This window comes from Cricetulus griseus, chromosome 6 (genome assembly GCF_003668045.3).
Source record: "Cricetulus griseus strain 17A/GY chromosome 6, alternate assembly CriGri-PICRH-1.0, whole genome shotgun sequence".
In the NCBI taxonomy this organism is placed as follows: Eukaryota; Metazoa; Chordata; class Mammalia; order Rodentia; family Cricetidae; genus Cricetulus; species Cricetulus griseus.
This window is the reverse complement of record NC_048599.1, coordinates 58,056,013-58,075,716: the sequence shown is the minus strand read 5'-3', so window position 1 is coordinate 58,075,716 and position 19,704 is coordinate 58,056,013. Positions and strand designations below refer to the sequence as shown.

Genomic DNA, 19,704 nt, shown 5'->3' with positions numbered 1-19,704 from the left:
CTTATCTTAGCTCTTATTTTTTGCTAGCTCTTATAATTTAAATTGTGGTGATATATTATTTATGGTTTATTAAATCTTGCCTGAGGATTCAGAAAGCAAAGTCAGCCTCAAGCTATAGAGATCAGGCGGTGGTGATGCACACCTTTAATCTCAGGACTCAGGATTAAAAGATAGTTAGTCCAAGGTCAGCATGATATACAGAGTGAGTTCCAGGATAACCAGGGCTACACAAAGAAACTGTCTTGAAATGTCAAAAAAATCCTTTTATTTATTTTACATGCAAAGACTACATTTTTCAAAACACTATTGTATTTTAGTTCATATACAGGTGTTTGTGACAATTGATGTAGCAAAAAATTAAACATGGAATTGCATTATGACCTAGTAGTCCTGCTTCTGGTATGTATCCAAAAGTGAGGGCATTGTAGCACTGGTCACAGTAACCATAAGAAGGAAGAAACACGTGCAAAACCAAAATGTGATCTATACATACAGTGAAATTATATTTGGCATAAAAATTAAAGTTCCAGTATGTGTTACAAAATGAATAAGACCTGAAGACAACCTGTGAAGTAAGCCAGTCACAAAGGAACAAATAGTATGCAATTTCACTTTATGAGGTGACTTTAGTCAAATTCATAGAGTAGAAAAGAGAATAGTTGGCTAGGCATTGGTGGCACACGCCATTAATCCCAGCACTCAGGAGGCAGAGGCAAGCGGATCTCTGTGAGTTCGAGGCCAGCCTGGTCTCCAGAGCGAGTGCCAGGATAGACTCCAAAGCTACACAGAGAAACCCTGTCTCAGAAAAACCAAAAGGAAGGAAGGAAGGAAGGAAGGAAGGAAGGAAGGAAGGAAGGAAGGAAGGAAGGAAGGAAGGAGAATAGTTTTGCCAGGGGTGCAGAAAGGAAGAAGTAGAAAGTTGTTATTTAGTAGGGGAGTCCAGTTTGGGCAGATGAAAAATTTGTGGAGCTGGATGGTTTAGGATGGGCATCATCATACCACAGAGAAAATGTACTTTGTGACACTGGGTTGTGTACTTGGAAAGGGTTAAAAGATAAAGTGTGTCTTATGTATTTCAACACAGAAAAAAAAAAGGTTCATAAGAATGAGTATTGACTTTCATAGAAAACACTCTTATGTGGGTTATGGAGATTGAACTTGGGCTGTCAAGATTGCATTATTAGGAGGCAAGGGCTTTTACTTGCTGAGCCATCTTACCTGTGCCTCAGTCTTCCTAATAATCCAAATAAGATATACTGTTATGTAACCACATTTGTTGCAGTTTATAAGTTCATTTTGATCTCCTTTTTATATGACTAGGAAAATCAAGAAGACCTAGGCCTGTGGGAAGAGAAATTTGGAAAATTTGTGGATGTCAAAGCTAATGGTAAATTGTCAAAGTTAAGGATATAATATTAAAATGGATCATTCCAAAATAGCTAAATATTTATGTCTAAAAGTCTTTTGACGGCTTGAGGTACATATCAGTGATAAGAGTGTTTGGCTAACATGGGGTTGCCCTGGGTTCAATCCCTAGTGCCATAAATAAATAAATAAATTCCTTGAGATTTGGCACCTAAAACAAGTAACTTCTGTAATGCGAACAAGAATCTCCAGGTTGGGTTTCCTATTCCTCGGTAATGCATTGCAACAGAGCAGTACCTATATATACCTTATGGAGGAGTAAAGGAGATACATGAACCATGTGCAGCTTATGGTCTTAGGAAGGGCCTGAGCCAGCACACTGCTTGCTGTACTGAGTAAGCAGACAGTTATAAATTCCACATTCTATCTTCATGAGACTCAAGTGATGAGAAACCAAGTTATACAGCTCATCTGCTCTAACATTTTTAGCTACTAATTTTCAGGTACTACATGTCTATCTTCGACACTTCTCATCAGGCTTAGCAATATGGTTGAGGAAATAGGCTCACACAGCATATATCACAACCACAGGAAGTCATATATTGAGGATACAGGAAAGCCTTCTTGCTGCTCTTATGTAATAGTTCTTGTAGAGAGCCACAGGTAAGACTGACAGGAAGAGTACCAGGCACGAATTCATCCAGCAAAGACTGAACATGCTCAGTATGACCAGAAAAGGAGCTTCAGCACACAGCTCAGGCAGCATAATTAGTAAGTGAGCAGAGCTTTTCATTCATATACATGATATACAGCACTCACTTTTATATACACACTCACCAATCCCCAAATATCACAGCATTTTGATTATTATCAAAATCAGTGCACAGCATTGATTTGTTGGGGCAAGTTCAGATTTCCCTACTCCCAGCCTAGTTGTATTGTTAGCTAAATTAACTGACTCTTTTAGATTGATCTATTGAAAAGCAAAACTCAGCCATGAGTCTGATCTCTACAGGTCCTTCCTCTATTGGTTTGGATTTCTCCTTTCATGGATTTGAACATCTCTATGGTATCCCTCAACATGCAGAATCACACCAACTTAAAAACACTAGGTAAGTGGCAGCAAGAATTCTTAAGTAGGGGCTGAAGAGATGGCTCAGAGGATAAGAGCACTGACTGTTCTTTCAAAGGTCCTGAGTTCAATTCCCAGCAACCATATGGTGGCTCACAACCATCTGTAATGAGATCTGGTGCCTTTTTCTGGCATTCAGGCAGAATACTGTAGGCATAATAAATAAATCTTTTTAGGTGGGCATTTTGAGACAGGGTTTCTCTGTGTAACAGCTCTGGATGTCCTAGAACTCACTCTGTAGACCAGGCTGGCCTCAAACTCACAGAGATCTGCCTGCATCTGCCTCCTGAGTGCTGGGATTAAAGGTGTTTGCCACCAACACCCCTTAAAAAGTCTCTGCATTGATATTACTTATAGAGTTAAGAAACCTTCCTAGTAGTTTTCAGGGTGCTGAACAGTATAAGAGAATTGAAAACTAGGTAAGAACAAGCAAGCGAGGATCTGTATTGTTTGTTCTGTCTCTGCTCTTGACTGTGAATGTCTGCAATAATAGACTGTAACCTGGAACTGTAAGCCAAATAAGCCCCTCCTCCCTAGGTTGCTTTTTGTGAGAGTAGCTGTCACAGCAACAGAAATGAGTCTAGGACAGGACATAAAAGTGGAAAGAAAGACCCAATACCACAAGGCTGCCTTCTGACTTCCACATGTGTGCACTCACACTCACATTAATTAAAGACCCAAAAATACAGAAATATAAAATTCAGGAGTAATTGGAATTAAAGTGGAGGTTTCCCTCCTACTGTGTAGGATCTTTTTTTTTTTTTTTTTTTTTTTTTTTTTGTGTGTGTGTGTGTGTGTGTGTGTGTGTGTGTGTGTGTGTGTGTGTGACCCTGGGAGAATACTAAAAAGAAAACACTGCTCTAGAAAAGGGCTTTCACTCTAAAGAGGTCAGTGAGCCAGAGAATGTGGTATCTCCAATTACCTATGATTTCCCTTGGAGAGCCATTTCAGGTTGACACAACTGACTAATGGATCCCAGGAACTTCTGCCTAAGAGGAGCCAAAACCGAAGAGAAGCAGAGGCTGTTTAAAGTTGTCTCAGGAGGAAAATGTTTATTTCGTAGGTAGGCATAGTGACTAGTCTAACCTCCAACCCCAGCTTGGAGCCCCCCCCCCCCCACCTCATTCCTGTTCCAGATCTGGAGGTGTGTTAGGATTCACTTCTTTTCCTTAGCTGCAGAGAGGTCTTCACACAGTCCATCAGCAGACAGGGGTTAGTGTGTCTGCTGTTCTGGGATTCACTGATTTCAGGATCTAAGCCTGAGGTACCCAGGGAGCCAATGGAGACAGAGGAGGAGGATCTCATGTACCAAATTGGGCCAGGTAACCTTTAGGCAAGTGATAAGAGATGAGTCTTAAAGGAGAGTGGTTTTATATAAGGTCTTGTTACATGTCCAAGCTGGCCTAGAACTTGCTTTAGAGCCCAGGATGGCCTCTAACTCACAATTCTCCTATCTCTACCCTCCAAGTACTAGGATTATAAGTGTGTGCCTTCACGCCCAGCAAGAGGTGAATGGTCTGTTTACAGGAAACAATGAAGCCGTTCTAATCATTAACAATCCACTTGTTGTTTGGTAATAAAGCCTCCTTTGTGTTTCAGGGATGGAGATGCATACCGCCTTTATAACCTAGATGTCTATGGATATCAAATACATGACAAAATGGGCATTTATGGTTCAGTGCCTTATCTCCTGGCGCACAAACAGGGCAAGACTGTAGCCATTTTCTGGCTAAATGCCTCGGAAACACTAGTGGAGATCAACACAGAGCCAGCAGTTGAGGTGAGCTGTGGAGCCCTTTTCTTTGCAGTAGCATTTTTCTGTAACCAAGAGCTTTGCAGTATAATTGGCAAATGTCAGTAGGAGCTACCAAATGTAGACAGGTTCACTTAGGAGTGGGTGCTATAGATTACAGTGAAATTTCTCAGATTTTCATTACATCCTTTTCCAGTACACGCTAACCCAGACGGGCGCTGCAGCTGCCAAACAAAAGGTCAGGTGTCGAACTGATGTGCGCTGGATGTCAGAGAGTGGAATCATTGATGTTTTTCTGCTGACAGGACCTACACCTTCTGACATCTTCAAGCAGTACTCATCCCTCACAGGTACTTGCATGGAGACTGCTAGCTACTCACTCTGTTACGTTTCCTCTGTCCTATGTATCGTCACTGAAAATGTTTGTTATCACAAGCAACATCTCTAAGCATTCTAAGTAGCAAGCATTTCTCTTCCCACCCTCATTACATCCAGACAAGCTAAACATAACACTAGACTGCCCACTCTCTAATCCCTAACACTTGTCATATGCCTGCTTGGAGCCTTTAATCTCTGGGAATAATCTCCCTGTAGCTAAGGAATATTGCATCCTGAACTTTTAAATCTGTTCTTTTCTGTTAAAATATTCTTCTGGCTTTAGCAGTGAAATATTTGTTCTAAGAGATTAAGGCTAGGGCCAATGACTAGGGCCACCAAGACCTGATCACAGGGACCCACATGTTAGAAATAGAGAACTAAGTCCCACAAGTTATCTCCATATTCGGGTGCACACATCATCCTTCATATGTATCGCTATCCCATCTTTTTTGTCTTCTATAATACACACACACAAACACACACGCACACGCACACGCACACGCACACGCACACGCACACGCACACGCACACGCACACGCACACACGCTAAATAAATGGAAATTCACATGCTTTACTCCTTGCGGGATAAGCCACCTTTCTCCTACTTTCACCGTAGGCTGGTAATTGGGTCGGCTAAACTGAAAATTCCTTTCTGCAGAATTCAAAGGCCTTTCTCTCCTGTCCCGTCTTCTTACTCCAAAACCATTCATTGTGTTCTTTTTCACATGATCTATCTTTTCTCACTGAACTACCTTCCTTATCGCCAGTTTTGTGAAATTTTACAGTAAATTCCCTTGATGCATTCCTTTCAGATGTTTCCTGTACTGCGGGTGAGATGTGGACGCTGTCAGTCTCAGTGGCCTTCAGTCCTTGGAAACAGTCTCTACTGTTTCTTTCAAGTTTCACATCTTTGTTCTTTCTCCTTTTTTCTTTTTGCCTCTTTTCTGAGAAGTATTCTCCATCTTATTTCCCAGGCCTTCCATTTATGTTGTCATGATTCTGACCGTTGAGGACGTTCCTATGTCTGATCCTCCCTGAGTGCCCATTGTTCCCCGATGCCCTAGTCTACTTTTATCTGTGAATCCTTTATCTCCTTCCATTCTTAGATAATTTTTTTTTTTTTTTTAGATTTTATTTATTTATTATGTCTTCTGCCTGCATGCCAGCAGAGGGCACCAGATCTCATTCAAGGTGGTTGTGAGCCACCATGTGGTTGCTGGGAATTGAACTCAGGACCTCTGGAAGAACAGTCAGTGCTCTTAACTTCTGAGCCATCTCTCCAGCCCCAGATAATGTTTTTTTTGTTTTGTTTTGTTTTGGTTTTTTGGTATGTTTTTTTTGTTTGTTTTGTTTTTTGGTTTTCTTTTTTTTAATTATTTTTTTTATTTCAATTAGAAAGACTGTTTTACATGTCAATCCCAGTTCCCTCTCCCTCCCTACCTCCCTGGTTTTTTGGTTTTTCAAGACAGGGTTTTTTTGTGTAGCTTTGGAGCCTGTCCTGGAACTCGCTCTGTAGACCAGGCTGGCCTCTAACTCACAGAGATTCATCTGCCTCTGCCTCCCAAGCACTGGGATTTAACGTGTGTGCCACCACTGCCTGGCAATAATGTTTTTTTTCTAAAGATTTTATTTTTATTTTAAAACTATGTATATATGTGTTAAGATAAAGTGCCTGCAGGGTCTAGAAGAAGGTGTCTGAGGCCCTGGAGCTGGAGTTACAAGTGGTTATAAACCACCCGGCATGTGGCTCTACATGGAAACCCTTGGCACCTAGATGAGTCTGGTACCCTGGCACTTGAGGAGCATTTGAGTGAGGGTCCCTGTCTTTGCAGTTTCTAGAGCAAGGAAGTGCTCTACTCTCTGCCTCTGTGCCTTCCTCAAACACTCTTCGTGGTTCAAGGGACAGCACCTCTCCCTTACCTCCCACCCTCCAGATCTGTGTAGAACATACTTCCCTTTGGTTTTCTCTTTTGTTTAAAGCTTCTTTTTATAGTAATTTTCATGAATCAGTTCTCTCCTTCCACATTGTGGGACCCTGGGATTGAACTCAGATCAGCAGGCTTAGCCGCAAGAACCTTTTCCCACTGAGCCATCTCACTGTCCTCATTTTTTGTTTGTTTGTTTGTTTTGTTTTTTTGTTTTTCGAGACAGGGTTTCTCTGTAGCTTTGGAGGCTGTCCTGGAACTAGCTCTTGTAGACCAGGCTGGTCTCAAACTCACTCACAGATATCCACCTGCCTCTGCCTCCTGAGTGCTGGGATTAAAGGCGTGTGCCACCAACGCCCGGTCTCATTTTTTTTAGGCAGAGTCTCATGTATCTCAAGCTGGGCTTGAACTTTCTATGTAGCCAAGAATGACTTTGAACTTGTGATTCTTCTGCCGCTACCTCTCCCAAGTACTGGGATTATAGGGATGCACCATCACCAGTTTTATAGAGTGCTGAGAGTTTTGAGCCCAGAGTTTTGTGCATACTAGACAGGTACTCTACCATGTGAGCTGCATCCACAGCCCCCCCCCCCCCCCCCCCCGCCCCACCATTTGTTATATCTCATGTAAAAAAAAATAGAGAGAGAGAGAATTCTGGCCTTGAAGTACACATCTCCTTATAAACGGATCCTTTCTAGTTTAATCTCTCAGTCTCTCACACTGTAATCCCTACTGTATTTATTTTCTCTGAGACTACATGTGCTTCTTTGCCTGTGTTGATTCTCTGTTCCTATGAACTCTACCTAGTCTCCCTGCCTGGCATCCTCCTACTTATTCAAGGTCTCCACCCTTTTCAGCTGCCTTGGGAAAACTAAAGACCCCACATTACTCTATAAGCAGAACATACGTGTTCCCACAGCACCAGACTAATACCGTCAGCATAGCAGTTATACCTGCAGGGTTTATTTATATGCCACCCCGTTGCCCTAATTGCCACTTTCTGCAAAGCAGGGTCTATTTTTTCTTGTCCTTGATAGTCTATGCAGTATCAAGCTTGGTGCTTAATCCCCTGTTGAGACTTGGAGATCTTCACTGATTGAATAACATTAGTGGCCTCCATTGTCATCTTTTTAGGCACACAAGCCATGCCCCCTCTTTTTTCCCTGGGGTACCACCAGTGCCGCTGGAACTATGAAGATGAGCAGGATGTGAAGGCAGTGGATGCAGGTTTTGATGAGCATGGCATTCCATATGACGTCATGTGGCTGGACATAGAGCACACTGAGGACAAGAAATACTTCACCTGGGACAAAAAGAGGTTCGCAAACCCCAGAAGAATGCAAGAGCTACTCAGGAGCAAAAAACGCAAGGTGAAGTCAGCCTGATGTTTAAAGCTTTTTAATCCCAAAGTTAGACCTGTCTTGGCACATCAGCAAAGGAAGACCCTCTCATGAAAAACAAATATATATATATATATATATTTTTTTTTCACTATATACATATATATATGTATATATATATGTGTGTGTGTGTGTGTGTGTGTGTGTGTGTGTGTATAGTGAAAATACTGCCTTCCAATGTGATAGTAACTGTGATAACAGAAGACTGGGGCTAAAATGCAGTGACGCCATCTGTCCCTGCCACAGCTGTGTAAACCCCACAACAATGAAGGCCTCAGTGTTCAGTCTTGTTGGTGGCAGCCACCTGCTGTGATGGCACCCTTCTCCCCCAGACAGCCACCTGCTGTGATAGCATCCTTCTCCCCAGACATTTGTTCCGATTGTCAAAATTGGTGGTACTACTCAGACACCAAAAGCAGAAGAGTTTTTCTAATAATGAGGCCTTCTAGAGCGAGCAAGGCTGTCTCCCAAATTGCTATGAAAATGACTTGAGAAAGCTGGGACTGGGACCAGATTGACTTCCCTGGTGGCTAACAGGTGGTTGTGGCATAAGTTCTTCCACATGGGCTGCGTTGTTTACCTTCCCGCTGCTAACCATCAGAGCTGGTTTCTGATGGCTTGACTACAGGTGGGCCAAAGGGTAAGAGGACTTGGTAGGGCTTGAAAGTCTTAACAACAGAGGATCAAAAATGGGGTTATGGGGACCAAGGTGGCTCGGCAGGTAAAGGTGCTTGCCCCCCACATCTGACAATCTGAGTTTGATCCCAGGATCCCACATGATAGAAGGAGAAAACCAACTCATGCAACTTGTGAAAATAGGTCCTCTGGCCTCCTCATGCACCCCTGACAAACATGTGCCTCCCCCTGCTCCACACATAAATTGATAAGTGTAATTTAAAAACTAGATTCTTATTTTTTTAAATTTAAGGTTATTATTATTTTTTAAACAGTTATTTATTTATTTATTATTTATTTATTATGTATACAGTCTTCTGCCTGCATGCCAGCCGAGGGCACCAGATCTCATTCAAGGTGGCTGTGAGCCACCATGTGGTTGCTGGGAATTGAACTCAAGACCTCTGGAAGAACAGTCAGTGCTCTTAACTGCTGAGCCATCTCTCCAGCCCTAGATTCTTATTTTTTTATATACATGCTTCACTGACAGATTCTCCCTGTAAATTTGGCCAACAAAAGAACTGAAATTTATAGGGAGAAGCCACTGAGAAGTACATAATTTTTTATGTACTTCTTTCTTATTCTAGGAGGGTTGGAGCAAAGGAGGAGTAGCAGTAATGAACTCACAGAGATCTGCCTGCCTCAGGTCTTCATGGTTGGCTGCAAGCACCCCTTAGCTGCTGAGCTGTCTCATCAGCCTTGTTTAGTTGCTGTTACTATTTTGACATTTTGGTTTGGTTTTAATGTAATTTCTGTAGTTTGGTAAGGGAATATGGGGACATGGCTGTGCATATATGCCTGTAGAAGCCAGAGGACAGACAGCCTTGGGTCATTTCTTAGATGCTGTCCAACTTTCTTTTTTCTATTTTGTGAGACATGATCTCTTGCTGACTTGGCTAACCAGGGTACCCCACAGAATGTATACCTGCCTCCACCTCCCTGGTGCTGGGATTACAAACATGTGCCACATGCCTGACATTTTTACATAGGATCTGGGACTCAAACGCTGGTCCCCATGTTTGCAAGGCAAGCACCTCCCCAGGCCTGTTCTTCGTTTTTCTTTAATGATTTATTTCATCAGTTTTACCTTTGCCTCTAAACACCTAGGGAGTTAGGACCTTGCCTATCTAATACTTCCTTATAGCACCAGGCACCACAAACAGATAGAAGCTTCATAAGTGTCATCTTAAAGATGTGTATAGGAGGCTGCTGAGATGGCTCAGTGGGTAAAGGCACTTTGCCACCAAGTCTGAGAAACTGAGTTCAAGCCCCAGAACACACATTGTGGCAGGAGAAAACCAGCTTCTTACAGACCAGCAGACAAACACACACACACACACACACACACAGAGAGAGAGAGAGAAAGAGAGAGAGAGAGAGAGAGAGAGAGAGAGAGAGAGACTAAATAAATAAATGTGAGAAAATAATAAAATGATAAACCATGATAATTATAAAAGAAGACTTATCTGGATTTGATGACAATTTTTTTTTTTCAAGACAGGGTTTCTCTGTGTAGCTCTGGCTGTCCTGGAACTCACTATGTAGACCAGGCTGGCCTCCAATTCACAGGGATCTGCCTACCTCTGCCTCCTGAGTGCTAGGATTAAAGGCATGCGCTACCACTGCCTGGCTGATAGTAAAAGGTTATAGGGATTTAGTAATGTCCAAAAATTTCAGTGAGTTGTACTTTCTGAGTAAAACTCGCCACCACCACCACCACCACCACCACCCCCGCCAAACTATGGTGGAAACACATGAATGAGCATAAGCCTCACTGGTTGGTGGTGAGTTCGAGGCCAGCCTGGTCTACAAGAGCTAGTTCTAGGACAGCCTCCAAAGCCACAGAGAAACCCTGTCTCAAAAAAACAAACACAAAACAAAACAAAACAAAACAAAACAAAAAAAGAACATAAGCCTCATAAAGCTGACATGGTCTTTACATCTGTCCCGACAGCTTGTGGTTATCAGTGACCCCCACATCAAGGTGGATCCTGACTACTCAGTCTATGCCAAAGCCAAAGAACAGGGCTTCTTTGTGAAGAATCCAGAAGGTGGCGACTTTGAAGGAGTATGTTGGCCTGGTATGGCATCACTCCCAATTAATGAAACATCTGAGGCCTACATCCTCATTCCTCATAGGCATCTCTTTCTCTTCCAGCCACATCTGCAGCAAGCACCTTTAAGGGGGATATATGCTATCTCCTTCTTTAGTATCTTTCACAACACCTGGTACAGTGAGCTATGAGTGCATTTATCAGTGATCAGATGAATGAATGAAAATAAGCAAACAGGCTAATCTCCATGGCATGTTATTTCTCTGAGCAAACAGAGATAGGAAGTAGGGAGTGAGGGGTGGAGGCGGGGATAAGGGTCTGGCAGGCTCTCTTTGTGATTGCTTTGTCCTTTTAGCCCATAGTTTTGACTTTCGGCCTTTCATGAGTGGCCCCAGCTGCCTGTAGAACTCTAGATGCAAAAATTGTTAGTTTAAAGCTTTGTTAGAAATTTTCCAAAGAGGGGCTGGAGTGATGGCTCAGAGGTTAAGAGCACCAACTGCTCTTCCAGAGGTCCTGAGTTCAATTCCCTGCAACCACATGGTGGTGCCCTCTTCTGGTGTGCAGATATACATGGAAGCAGAATGTTGTATACATAATAAATAAATAAAATCTTAAAAAAAAAGAAAAGAAATTCTCCAAAGAATAAAAGAAATTACCACTGTGTCATAAATCCAAGTGCTGTGGAGAAACCTGTATTTCCTTTTCTCCCTAGAGCCATCAGAACAAGTCCATGTTCTCTTCAAAAACAGGGGTCACTGCAGGGTATTGGGCATCCTTGCCTGGCCTTTCTCAAGCCGTTTGTGAAGGTCAGGCTCCATCCTGATGCTTGTTCATTGGCATGCCCATGGGCCCCTAGTACTGAAAGGTTTAAATTTTGTATCTTTAAAGGTTGCTTGCATTCACTTGCTGTGGACCACATCTGTCTCAGTTGTCTTTTTGTATATGACATAAGGTGTCCATTGATAAGCTGACTCTCATATCTTCTTTACCACACAACTTGCTGTAAAGACCCCTGTTCTTGACAGATTGCCCACTGTTTTGCCTTTGCAGGTCTCTCATCTTACCTGGATTTCACCAATCCCAAGGTCAGAGAGTGGTATTCCGGCCTTTTTGCTTTTCCTGTGTATCAGGTTGGTTTTTATTCTTTTTCTGCTTCCTAGTTAACTTGAGAGATGAAAGGAAAAGGTAGTTTCTTAGAACTGCTTTTATTAAGTAGCTCTTGATATACTGCACATATAAAAGGCAAGGCTAGACACCACATTACAGACTTTGATGGTCTTAGGAAGGGCACTATATACATTACTAGATGTATAAAAACTGTAGTACAATGGATATTCATTCTGTTTTCTTATTATCAGTTCATTTTAATATAAAATCCTGTAGATGAAAGTTTCTGTCCTGCCCTATCCCACAGCCATTCAGTCCCAAATAAATACGCAGAGGCTTATATTAATTATAAACTGTTTGGCATATTGCTCAGGGTTATTACTAACAAGCTCTTACAACTTCAGTTAACCCATAATTCTTATCTATGTTTAGCCATGTGGCTTGGTACCTTTTCTCAGTAAGGCATTCTCATCTTGCTTCCTCTGTGTCTGGCTGGCAACTGCATCTCTGCTTTTCCTCTTCCCAGAATTCTTCTAGTCTGGTAGCCCCACCTATACTTCCTGTCTGGCTACTGGCCAATCAGCATGTTATTAAACTGATACAAGTGACAGATTTTTACAGTGAACAGAGCATTATCCCACATAAAAATCCTATTCTATTGAAAATTGGAATGAAGCCAGGCATGGGGCACAGTAATCATAGCACTTGGGAAGATGAACAGAATTGCCATGAATTCACAGCCAGCCTAGGCTACAGAGTGAAACTCTGTCTCAAGAAAAAACACTGGGTATGGTGATACACACCTTTAACCTCAGTTGGCAGGCAGAGGTAGATGGATTTCTGTGAGTTGGAAACTAGCCAGGTCTACATAGCAAGTTTCAAGACAACCAAGGCTACATAGAAAGACCCTGTCTTAAAAAGAAAAGACTTAAGACTAGCGAAATAGTTAAGTTGACAAAGTGCTTGGCTAGCAAGCCTGATCCCCAACATAGCAAAGACCCATGGTAGTACATGCCTGTAATTCCAGCATTTAGGAGGTGGAGGCAGGAGAGTCAAAAATTAATGCCATCTTCAGCTACTTATCAAAGTCAAGATCAGCCTGAGTAACATAAAAGCCTGTCAGAAAGAGAGAGAGAGAGAGAGAGAGAGAGAGAGAGAGAGAGAGAGAGAAGAGAGGAGGAGGAGGAGGAGGAGGAGGAGGAGGAGGGGGCGGGCGGGCGGGCGGGCTGTGACAAGTGTGAATCTATGTTATAAACCAGTAGTTCTCAATCTGTGTGTCAAAACCCCTTAGGGGGTTGACTGACCTTATCACAGGGGTCACATATCAGATATCCTGCATGTCAGATATTTACATTATGATTCATAACAGTTGCAAAATTGAAGTTATAAAGTAGCAATAAAATAATTATATGGTTGGGAGTCACCACAACATGAGGAACTCTAATAAGGAGTTGCACCATTAGGAAGGTTGAGTGCACGGCTTGTATCAGTCTCATGCTACTGAAGATATCTATTCCAGACTGATGCCTCTGGGGCTGAGATCGGAGCCAGTCAAATGGTGCCCGGTCCATCCCTGAGTTGGGGGTAGGGGACGGGGAAACTCCTAGCTACCCACTGGCATTAAAGACCAGGCACAGGCATCTTGTCTTTTTAGGAGGGCTCTTGGTCCATGCCGGAAACTGGAGTCTCCAGTTTATTCTAGCATCTTCCTAAATAGCTTTCCAACAGTGTGGGTGACCACAGAAGGAATCTACTATCATGTATAAAGCTGATATCAAGTAATTCTTTTAATTCAAGAGGCACCTAAGCAGTCTCTAGGTGCATAAGCAAATTCTATGAATAAGAGTGGGCACACCTAGGGCCTAGGTCTGTAGTTATGCAAACTAGGAGATATTCTCCACAGAGGCCAAGCCATTCTGTGGCAATTTAACCAGCATCTGAAAGACAATGGGAGATTCTGGCTCCTGGAAAATGGAGCAGAGGTTTGGACGAGAAACTTTATAATTGATAATTTTTGGTCCTTGGCAGTTAAGAACCACTGTTAAAACAATAATATTGTTAAAAGCAAAATATAATAATTCAGATCTTAAAAGAACCATGGGAAGAACTGAAAAGGTCACATTAGAGACCTGTCTTCAACCAATGATGGTGGTGATGACAGTCATGGTAACACCTAACACAAATGGAATGTATGCCATGTGCCGAGTGCTGGTGTAAGCATTTGCTGTGCACTACCCCATTTCTTCTTTATAAAAATGCTCTAAATGGGATCTATAATTAAATCTTAACTCCACATGTAAGAAAAGTGAGGTGTGCAGAGTTTTAAAATCCACAAAGGTTACCATTTACTAAGTGATGGACCCAAGATTTGAATTCAAGTCTGTCTGTCTCCCAAGCTCAGCTCTTTTTTTTTTTTTTTTTTTTTTTTGAGACAGGGTTTCTCTGTGTATCTTAGGAGCCTATCCTGGCACTCTCTCTGTAGATCAGGCCACAGAGATCTGCCTACCTCTGCCTCCCGAGTGCTGGGATTAAAGGCCTGTGCCACCACCACCCGGCCTCAAACTCAGCTCTTAAGCACAAGATACTTGCTTCAAGCATCATTGATCAGGAGATTAGACAAATACTTAGAATGGTGTAGACAATAATCCTTAGGCAAAATACGGCTTCATTATTGCCTATGGCTGCTTTCACAATACTGTGCCAGAGTAGAAAATTAAAGAACTCTTGTGATCCACAAAGATGGAAATGTACATTATGTACATTATCTAGATCTTTATAAAAAAAAGAGGAGGAGGGGGCAGGAGGAGGAGAAGAAAACTTGCTGATATTTGCCTTAAAAGTGCTGAAAGGCAAACACTTGAAAACTATACATCCTTATTCTTAGAAATGCATTTGCCTAGAAGCCAGGCATGGTAGTGCGCACCTCTAATCTCAGCACTCAGGAGACAGAAGCAGGTGGATCTCTGTGTAGTCAAAGCCATCCTGGTATCTATAGCGAGCTCCAGGACAGCCAGAGCTATAGAAGAGAAAGATCCTGTCTCAAAAAAAAGTGTGTTTTCTTAAAAATAGTGGAGGAATCCAAAGGAAACATATAGGGCACCTTCAAGCATTGGAAAAATCATCTATCATGTGGGTAAGATCTCAGGTGGGTTCTGTAGTGTCCTAGAAGGAAGCTAGGCCTTGTTACAACATGGTGTAAAGAGCCCAGCATTAAGAAATCGTGGAATGGGGCTGGAGAGATGGCTCAGAGGTTAAGAGCACTGGCTGCTCTTCAAGAGGTCCTGAGTTCAAGTCCCAGTACCCACATGGTGGCTCACAACCATCTGTAATGAGATCTGGTGTCTTCTTCTGGTGTGCAGGCAGAAACAATGTATACATAACAAATAAATACAATAAAAAAACAGTCAAAAGAAATAGTGGAAAGAGGGGAGTGGGAGGGCAGGAGGGAGGGAACTGGGATTGGTTTGTAAAGTAAGATTGTTTTTAATTTAGGAAAAAAAAAAAAAGAAATGGTGGACTGAGTTGCCTGAGGCTCCTTGTAATGACAGTCAAATGCTGAGAGACCATGAATTCTATAAAGAGAATTTTGACACCGTTTTCACTAGATGGAAAGAACACAAATTATATAAGATGTTAACAAACAGATAATTCAGCTGTCAAGTCTTTCAGAGTGTTAGAAGAAAATAATAGAGTCATGTATAGTAATAATTGCTTTTAGCTAAGAGTTGTAGCAGAGATTTTGTCTCAGCTTTTTGGATAAGATCAAGTGAAGACTTGTAGTAGATAATGGATGATACAGCACCTAATGGTGAGTATTCACAATATTTCTGGCATGTATTCCCCAAGGATGTCGTTGTGTGAACTTACAGGGAAATACCTATTTCACAGACAATACAGTGCAGCATTCTTATCCAAAAGTATTTATTGGTAGCTTTGAGTCAGATACTGGGTAGGTGCATGAAATTTTCACAGAACAAAACAGATAAAATCCACAACTCAATTGGCACAATTAAATAGATAGATAAATAAATAAATAAATAAGAAAGAATAGGAAGAAAGATCAGGGATACTATTGTATTAATCTCATCCTTGGGGGAGTATTCTCATGAATGGGATTTACTTCCTAGGGATCTACAGACATCCTCTTCATATGGAATGACATGAATGAGCCCTCAGTCTTCAGAGGGCCAGAGCTAACCATGCAAAAGAATGCTGTTCATTATGGCAATTGGGAGCACAGGGAACTTCACAACATGTATGGATTTTATCAGGTAAGACATCCAAATTAGAATGTAACTAGATTTGTGTGCCCTGCTTTTAGACAGATTGATGTGTAATCAAGTGTACTATGCATGTCTCTTTGTGCATCTTTGCTGTCAACTGCAGTGAGTCTTAGATAATAGCCAATTTATTATTTCTCCCTCTACTTCCTTTTCCTTTCACAGTAAGCTTGATAAATTTTAAAATATTATATATGGCATTTAATACTACTAGAAGATTTTTGTTGGCACTGGCAACCTAGAAACATATTAGCAAAGGTAATTAAAGCAAGGTTTCAGAGTTTCATATATATCCATCTATTGCTAGCATAGCAAAGGTTTGTGGCACACACATGCAATCTTAGCATTCATGGTAGAGAGGGATTGTGACAGCCTACATAATGCTAGATCAGCCTAGACTATATAACAAGACTCCGTCACAAAAGCAAAAAGCAAACAAGGGTTAGTTATGGCTCCATGCTTAGGAGTTCTTGCTGCTCTTCCAGAAGACATGAGTTTGGTTCCCAGCCCCCAAATCAAGCAGCTCAAACACATCCCATAACTCCAGCTCCAGAGGATCCAACCCTTTCTTCTGGCCTTCAGAAGTACCCACACAGGAGTATACACTCACATATACATAAATTTTAAAGATATTTTTAAAGGGGCTAGAGAAATGGTAAAGTGGTTCAATCCCCACATGGCAGCTAACAACCATCTGTAATTCCAGTTCCAGGGGATCCAAAGCCTTCTTTTGGCCTCCATGAGGAGTACATGCACATAAATCACAGACGTACATAAAGGCAAAACACCCAATTTTTTTTTTAGAAAAAATCTAAAAAAAAAAAACTGTTTTAAAAAAATCAAGCAACTACATGTAGGCATGTATGTATGTATGTATGTATGTATGTATGTATGTATATACATGTATATGTATACACATATAGATCTCCTAACATTCATACCAGGAGAGCAAGACTACAAGACTTAACATATAAATTTATATTTTAATAAATATATATCTTAGTTTCTATTGCAGTGATAAAACACCATGGCCAAGGTAACTTATAAATGAAAGCATTTAATTTACCTATGGATTCAGAAGGCTAGAGACCATGGTAGCATAGCAGAGCAACAGCTGAGAGCTCATATCTTGATCCATAACCATAAAATGGCACAAGTTTTGAAACTTCAAAGCCTACCCCTGGTGACACTCATCCTCCAAGAAGGTCACCTTCCCAAACAGTTCCACCAACTGTGGACCAAGTATCCAAATATATGAGCCATTCTCATTAAACCACCACAGTATTCTTTTTAAATATGTAAACTTTCCCAATTTGCTAACCTTCTGAATAAAGGTGGTGGAATTGTCTTCTATTTGCTAATCATATCCAAAGATTGAAAATCACTTACCCTAACTTACATCTGTGATATTTTTAGAATAAGATTATGTGCCTATAGGTTTTCTACAATTGCTATTTTCTAGTGGGAGCTGCTGACTGGATATGGCCTTTTCCAGATACTACATGTTTCTTTCTCAATCAACTTTTTGCTTTAATTGCCAACTGTCTTATGGAATTGCTTATGTAGGCTGAAGTGGACACTTAACCTCTCTGAATTTATTTTTTTAATTGATGAAAACCATTTGACTCACAGATTATTGTGCAGATATAAAGAAAATATATTATAAAACGCCTACCAATAGTACGATTGAATAAATGGTAGTTGGATTTTTGTTTTGTTGTGTTGTATGTATTTGTTTTCTGCAGTGCTGGGTACTGAACCCTGGGCCTCAGGTATGCTGGGTAGCTACTCTTCTACTCATCTGCATCCCCATTCCTATTTACTTTTATTTCATTGACATTGCTAGCCAAATAAATGTTTCCATGTTTACTACGCAAATTAGTATCATTCATTGTATCACCAAAAAGACTTGATGGGTTTATTGTTTCTCTTTTCATAGTCCCTCCAACTGTTACTTTTCTCATGTTAGTAGTCTATTGAGGATGTTGGCACGATACCCTCACCCTGTCTCCTCTTTCTAATCTTTCTCCATTGGCTTACAGCAAATGGCTACTGCAGAAGGACTGATACGGCGATCTAAAGGGCAGGAGAGACCCTTTGTTCTTTCACGTTCTTTCTTTGCTGGATCACAAAAGTATGGTAAGAAATGTCTCACATTATAAAATACAAGGTAGCTACCCAATCTTTTCTTTTCTTTTTTAATTTAAATTAGAAACAAGCTTCTTTTACATGTCCATCTCAGTTCCCTCTCCCCGCCTCCTCTCCTGCCCCCCACTGACCCCCTGTCCCAAACCCTTTCTGCTCCCCAGGGAGGGTGAGGCCTTCCATGGGGGATCTTTAAAGTCATCATTTGGAGCAGGGCCTAGACCCTCCCCAGTGTGTCTAGGCTGAGAGTATTCCTCTATGTGAAGAGGACTCCCAAAGTTCATTTGTGTACTAGGGGTAAATATTGATCTACCACCAGTGGTCCCATAGATTGTTCAGACCTCCAAACTGACCTCCTCCTTCAAGGGGTCTGGAACAGTCCTATGCTGGTTTCCCAGCTATCAGTCTAGGGACCATGAGCAACCCCTTTTTCTGTGGGTCTCTCCAGCCTGGTCTTGACCCCTTTGCTCATCACTCCTCCCTGTCTGTAAGTGGATTCCAGAGTTCAGCTCAGTGTTTAGCTGTGGTGTCTGCATCTGCTTCCATCAGTTACTGGATGATGACTCTATGATGGCATATAAGGTAGTCATCAATCTCATTATTGGAGAAGGGCATTTAAGGTAGCCTCTTTACTATTGCTTAGACTGTTGGTTGGGGTCAACCTTGTAGATTTCTGGGCATTTCCCTAGTGCCAGAATTCTCTTTAAACCTATAATGGCTCCCTCAATTATGGTATCTCTTGTTTTGCTCTCCTATATTCTTCCACTGACTCAATCTTCCTACTCCCTCATGTCCTCTTCTCCCCTCCTCTTCTCCCTTCCTCTTCTCCCCTTCTCCTTCTCTATCTCCCTCTCCCCTCCCCCATGCTCCCAATTTGCTCAGGAGATCTTGTCCCTTCCCCCTTCTCCAGGGGACCATGTGTGTCTGTCTTAGGGTCCTTTGTTTGAGCACCATGTAATATATGCTGCCTGCTGCCACTGTGTTCCTCTTCGATAGCCTTATAAGTTACAGTGTAGACCATGATGTTCTCTGACATGTGTATTTTATACTATGAATAAATGGTTTGTAGGTACCTCAGTTGGTACAGTAGACTTCCTAGTAGGCAAGGGGCTCTGGGTTCAATGCTCAGCACCATATAAACCCAGGCAAGGTGGTGTGTGTTTGTAATCCTAGCACTCAAGAGGTGGAGGGAGGGGGAACAGAAGTTCAAGGTCATCTTCCAAGGCCATCTTGGCCTTCATGAGACACTGTCTCCCTCCCACAACCCAAAAGACAGTAAACCAATTTTCATCCAGTTAGTACTTTTTTTCTACTGAAAAAAAATGGCCACTTACTTGTTGGGAGAGTGACTTCAGAGTATTCAGTTTTCTCTGACCCTATCTTTTTGACTTGTGAAAACCAAGGAAACATACCTCTCACACACTGCTTCAGCTAGCTGTTCCACTTAGCAATGTGGCTTAAAATACAACTGGCTTGCTGTCAGGGTCACC

The 19,704-nt window shown here is 41.8% G+C and overlaps 1 protein-coding gene across 3 annotated transcripts in view; it reads left to right on the top strand.

Moving 5' to 3' along the window:
• Positions 1–19,704, top strand: part of Ganc (glucosidase alpha, neutral C) — a 57,090-nt gene that overhangs the window by 16,875 nt on the left and 20,511 nt on the right. For all 3 annotated transcript variants that reach the window (XM_027422118.2, XM_027422119.2, XM_027422117.2), the window contains 9 exons: positions 1,321–1,387; positions 2,381–2,477; positions 4,097–4,277; positions 4,447–4,600; positions 7,688–7,923; positions 10,583–10,709; positions 11,733–11,812; positions 15,917–16,060; positions 18,112–18,208. In XM_027422118.2, the coding sequence (XP_027277919.1) occupies positions 1,321–1,387; positions 2,381–2,477; positions 4,097–4,277; positions 4,447–4,600; positions 7,688–7,923; positions 10,583–10,709; positions 11,733–11,812; positions 15,917–16,060; positions 18,112–18,208 (1,183 nt within the window). The remainder of the gene's footprint in view (positions 1–1,320; positions 1,388–2,380; positions 2,478–4,096; positions 4,278–4,446; positions 4,601–7,687; positions 7,924–10,582; positions 10,710–11,732; positions 11,813–15,916; positions 16,061–18,111; positions 18,209–19,704) is intronic.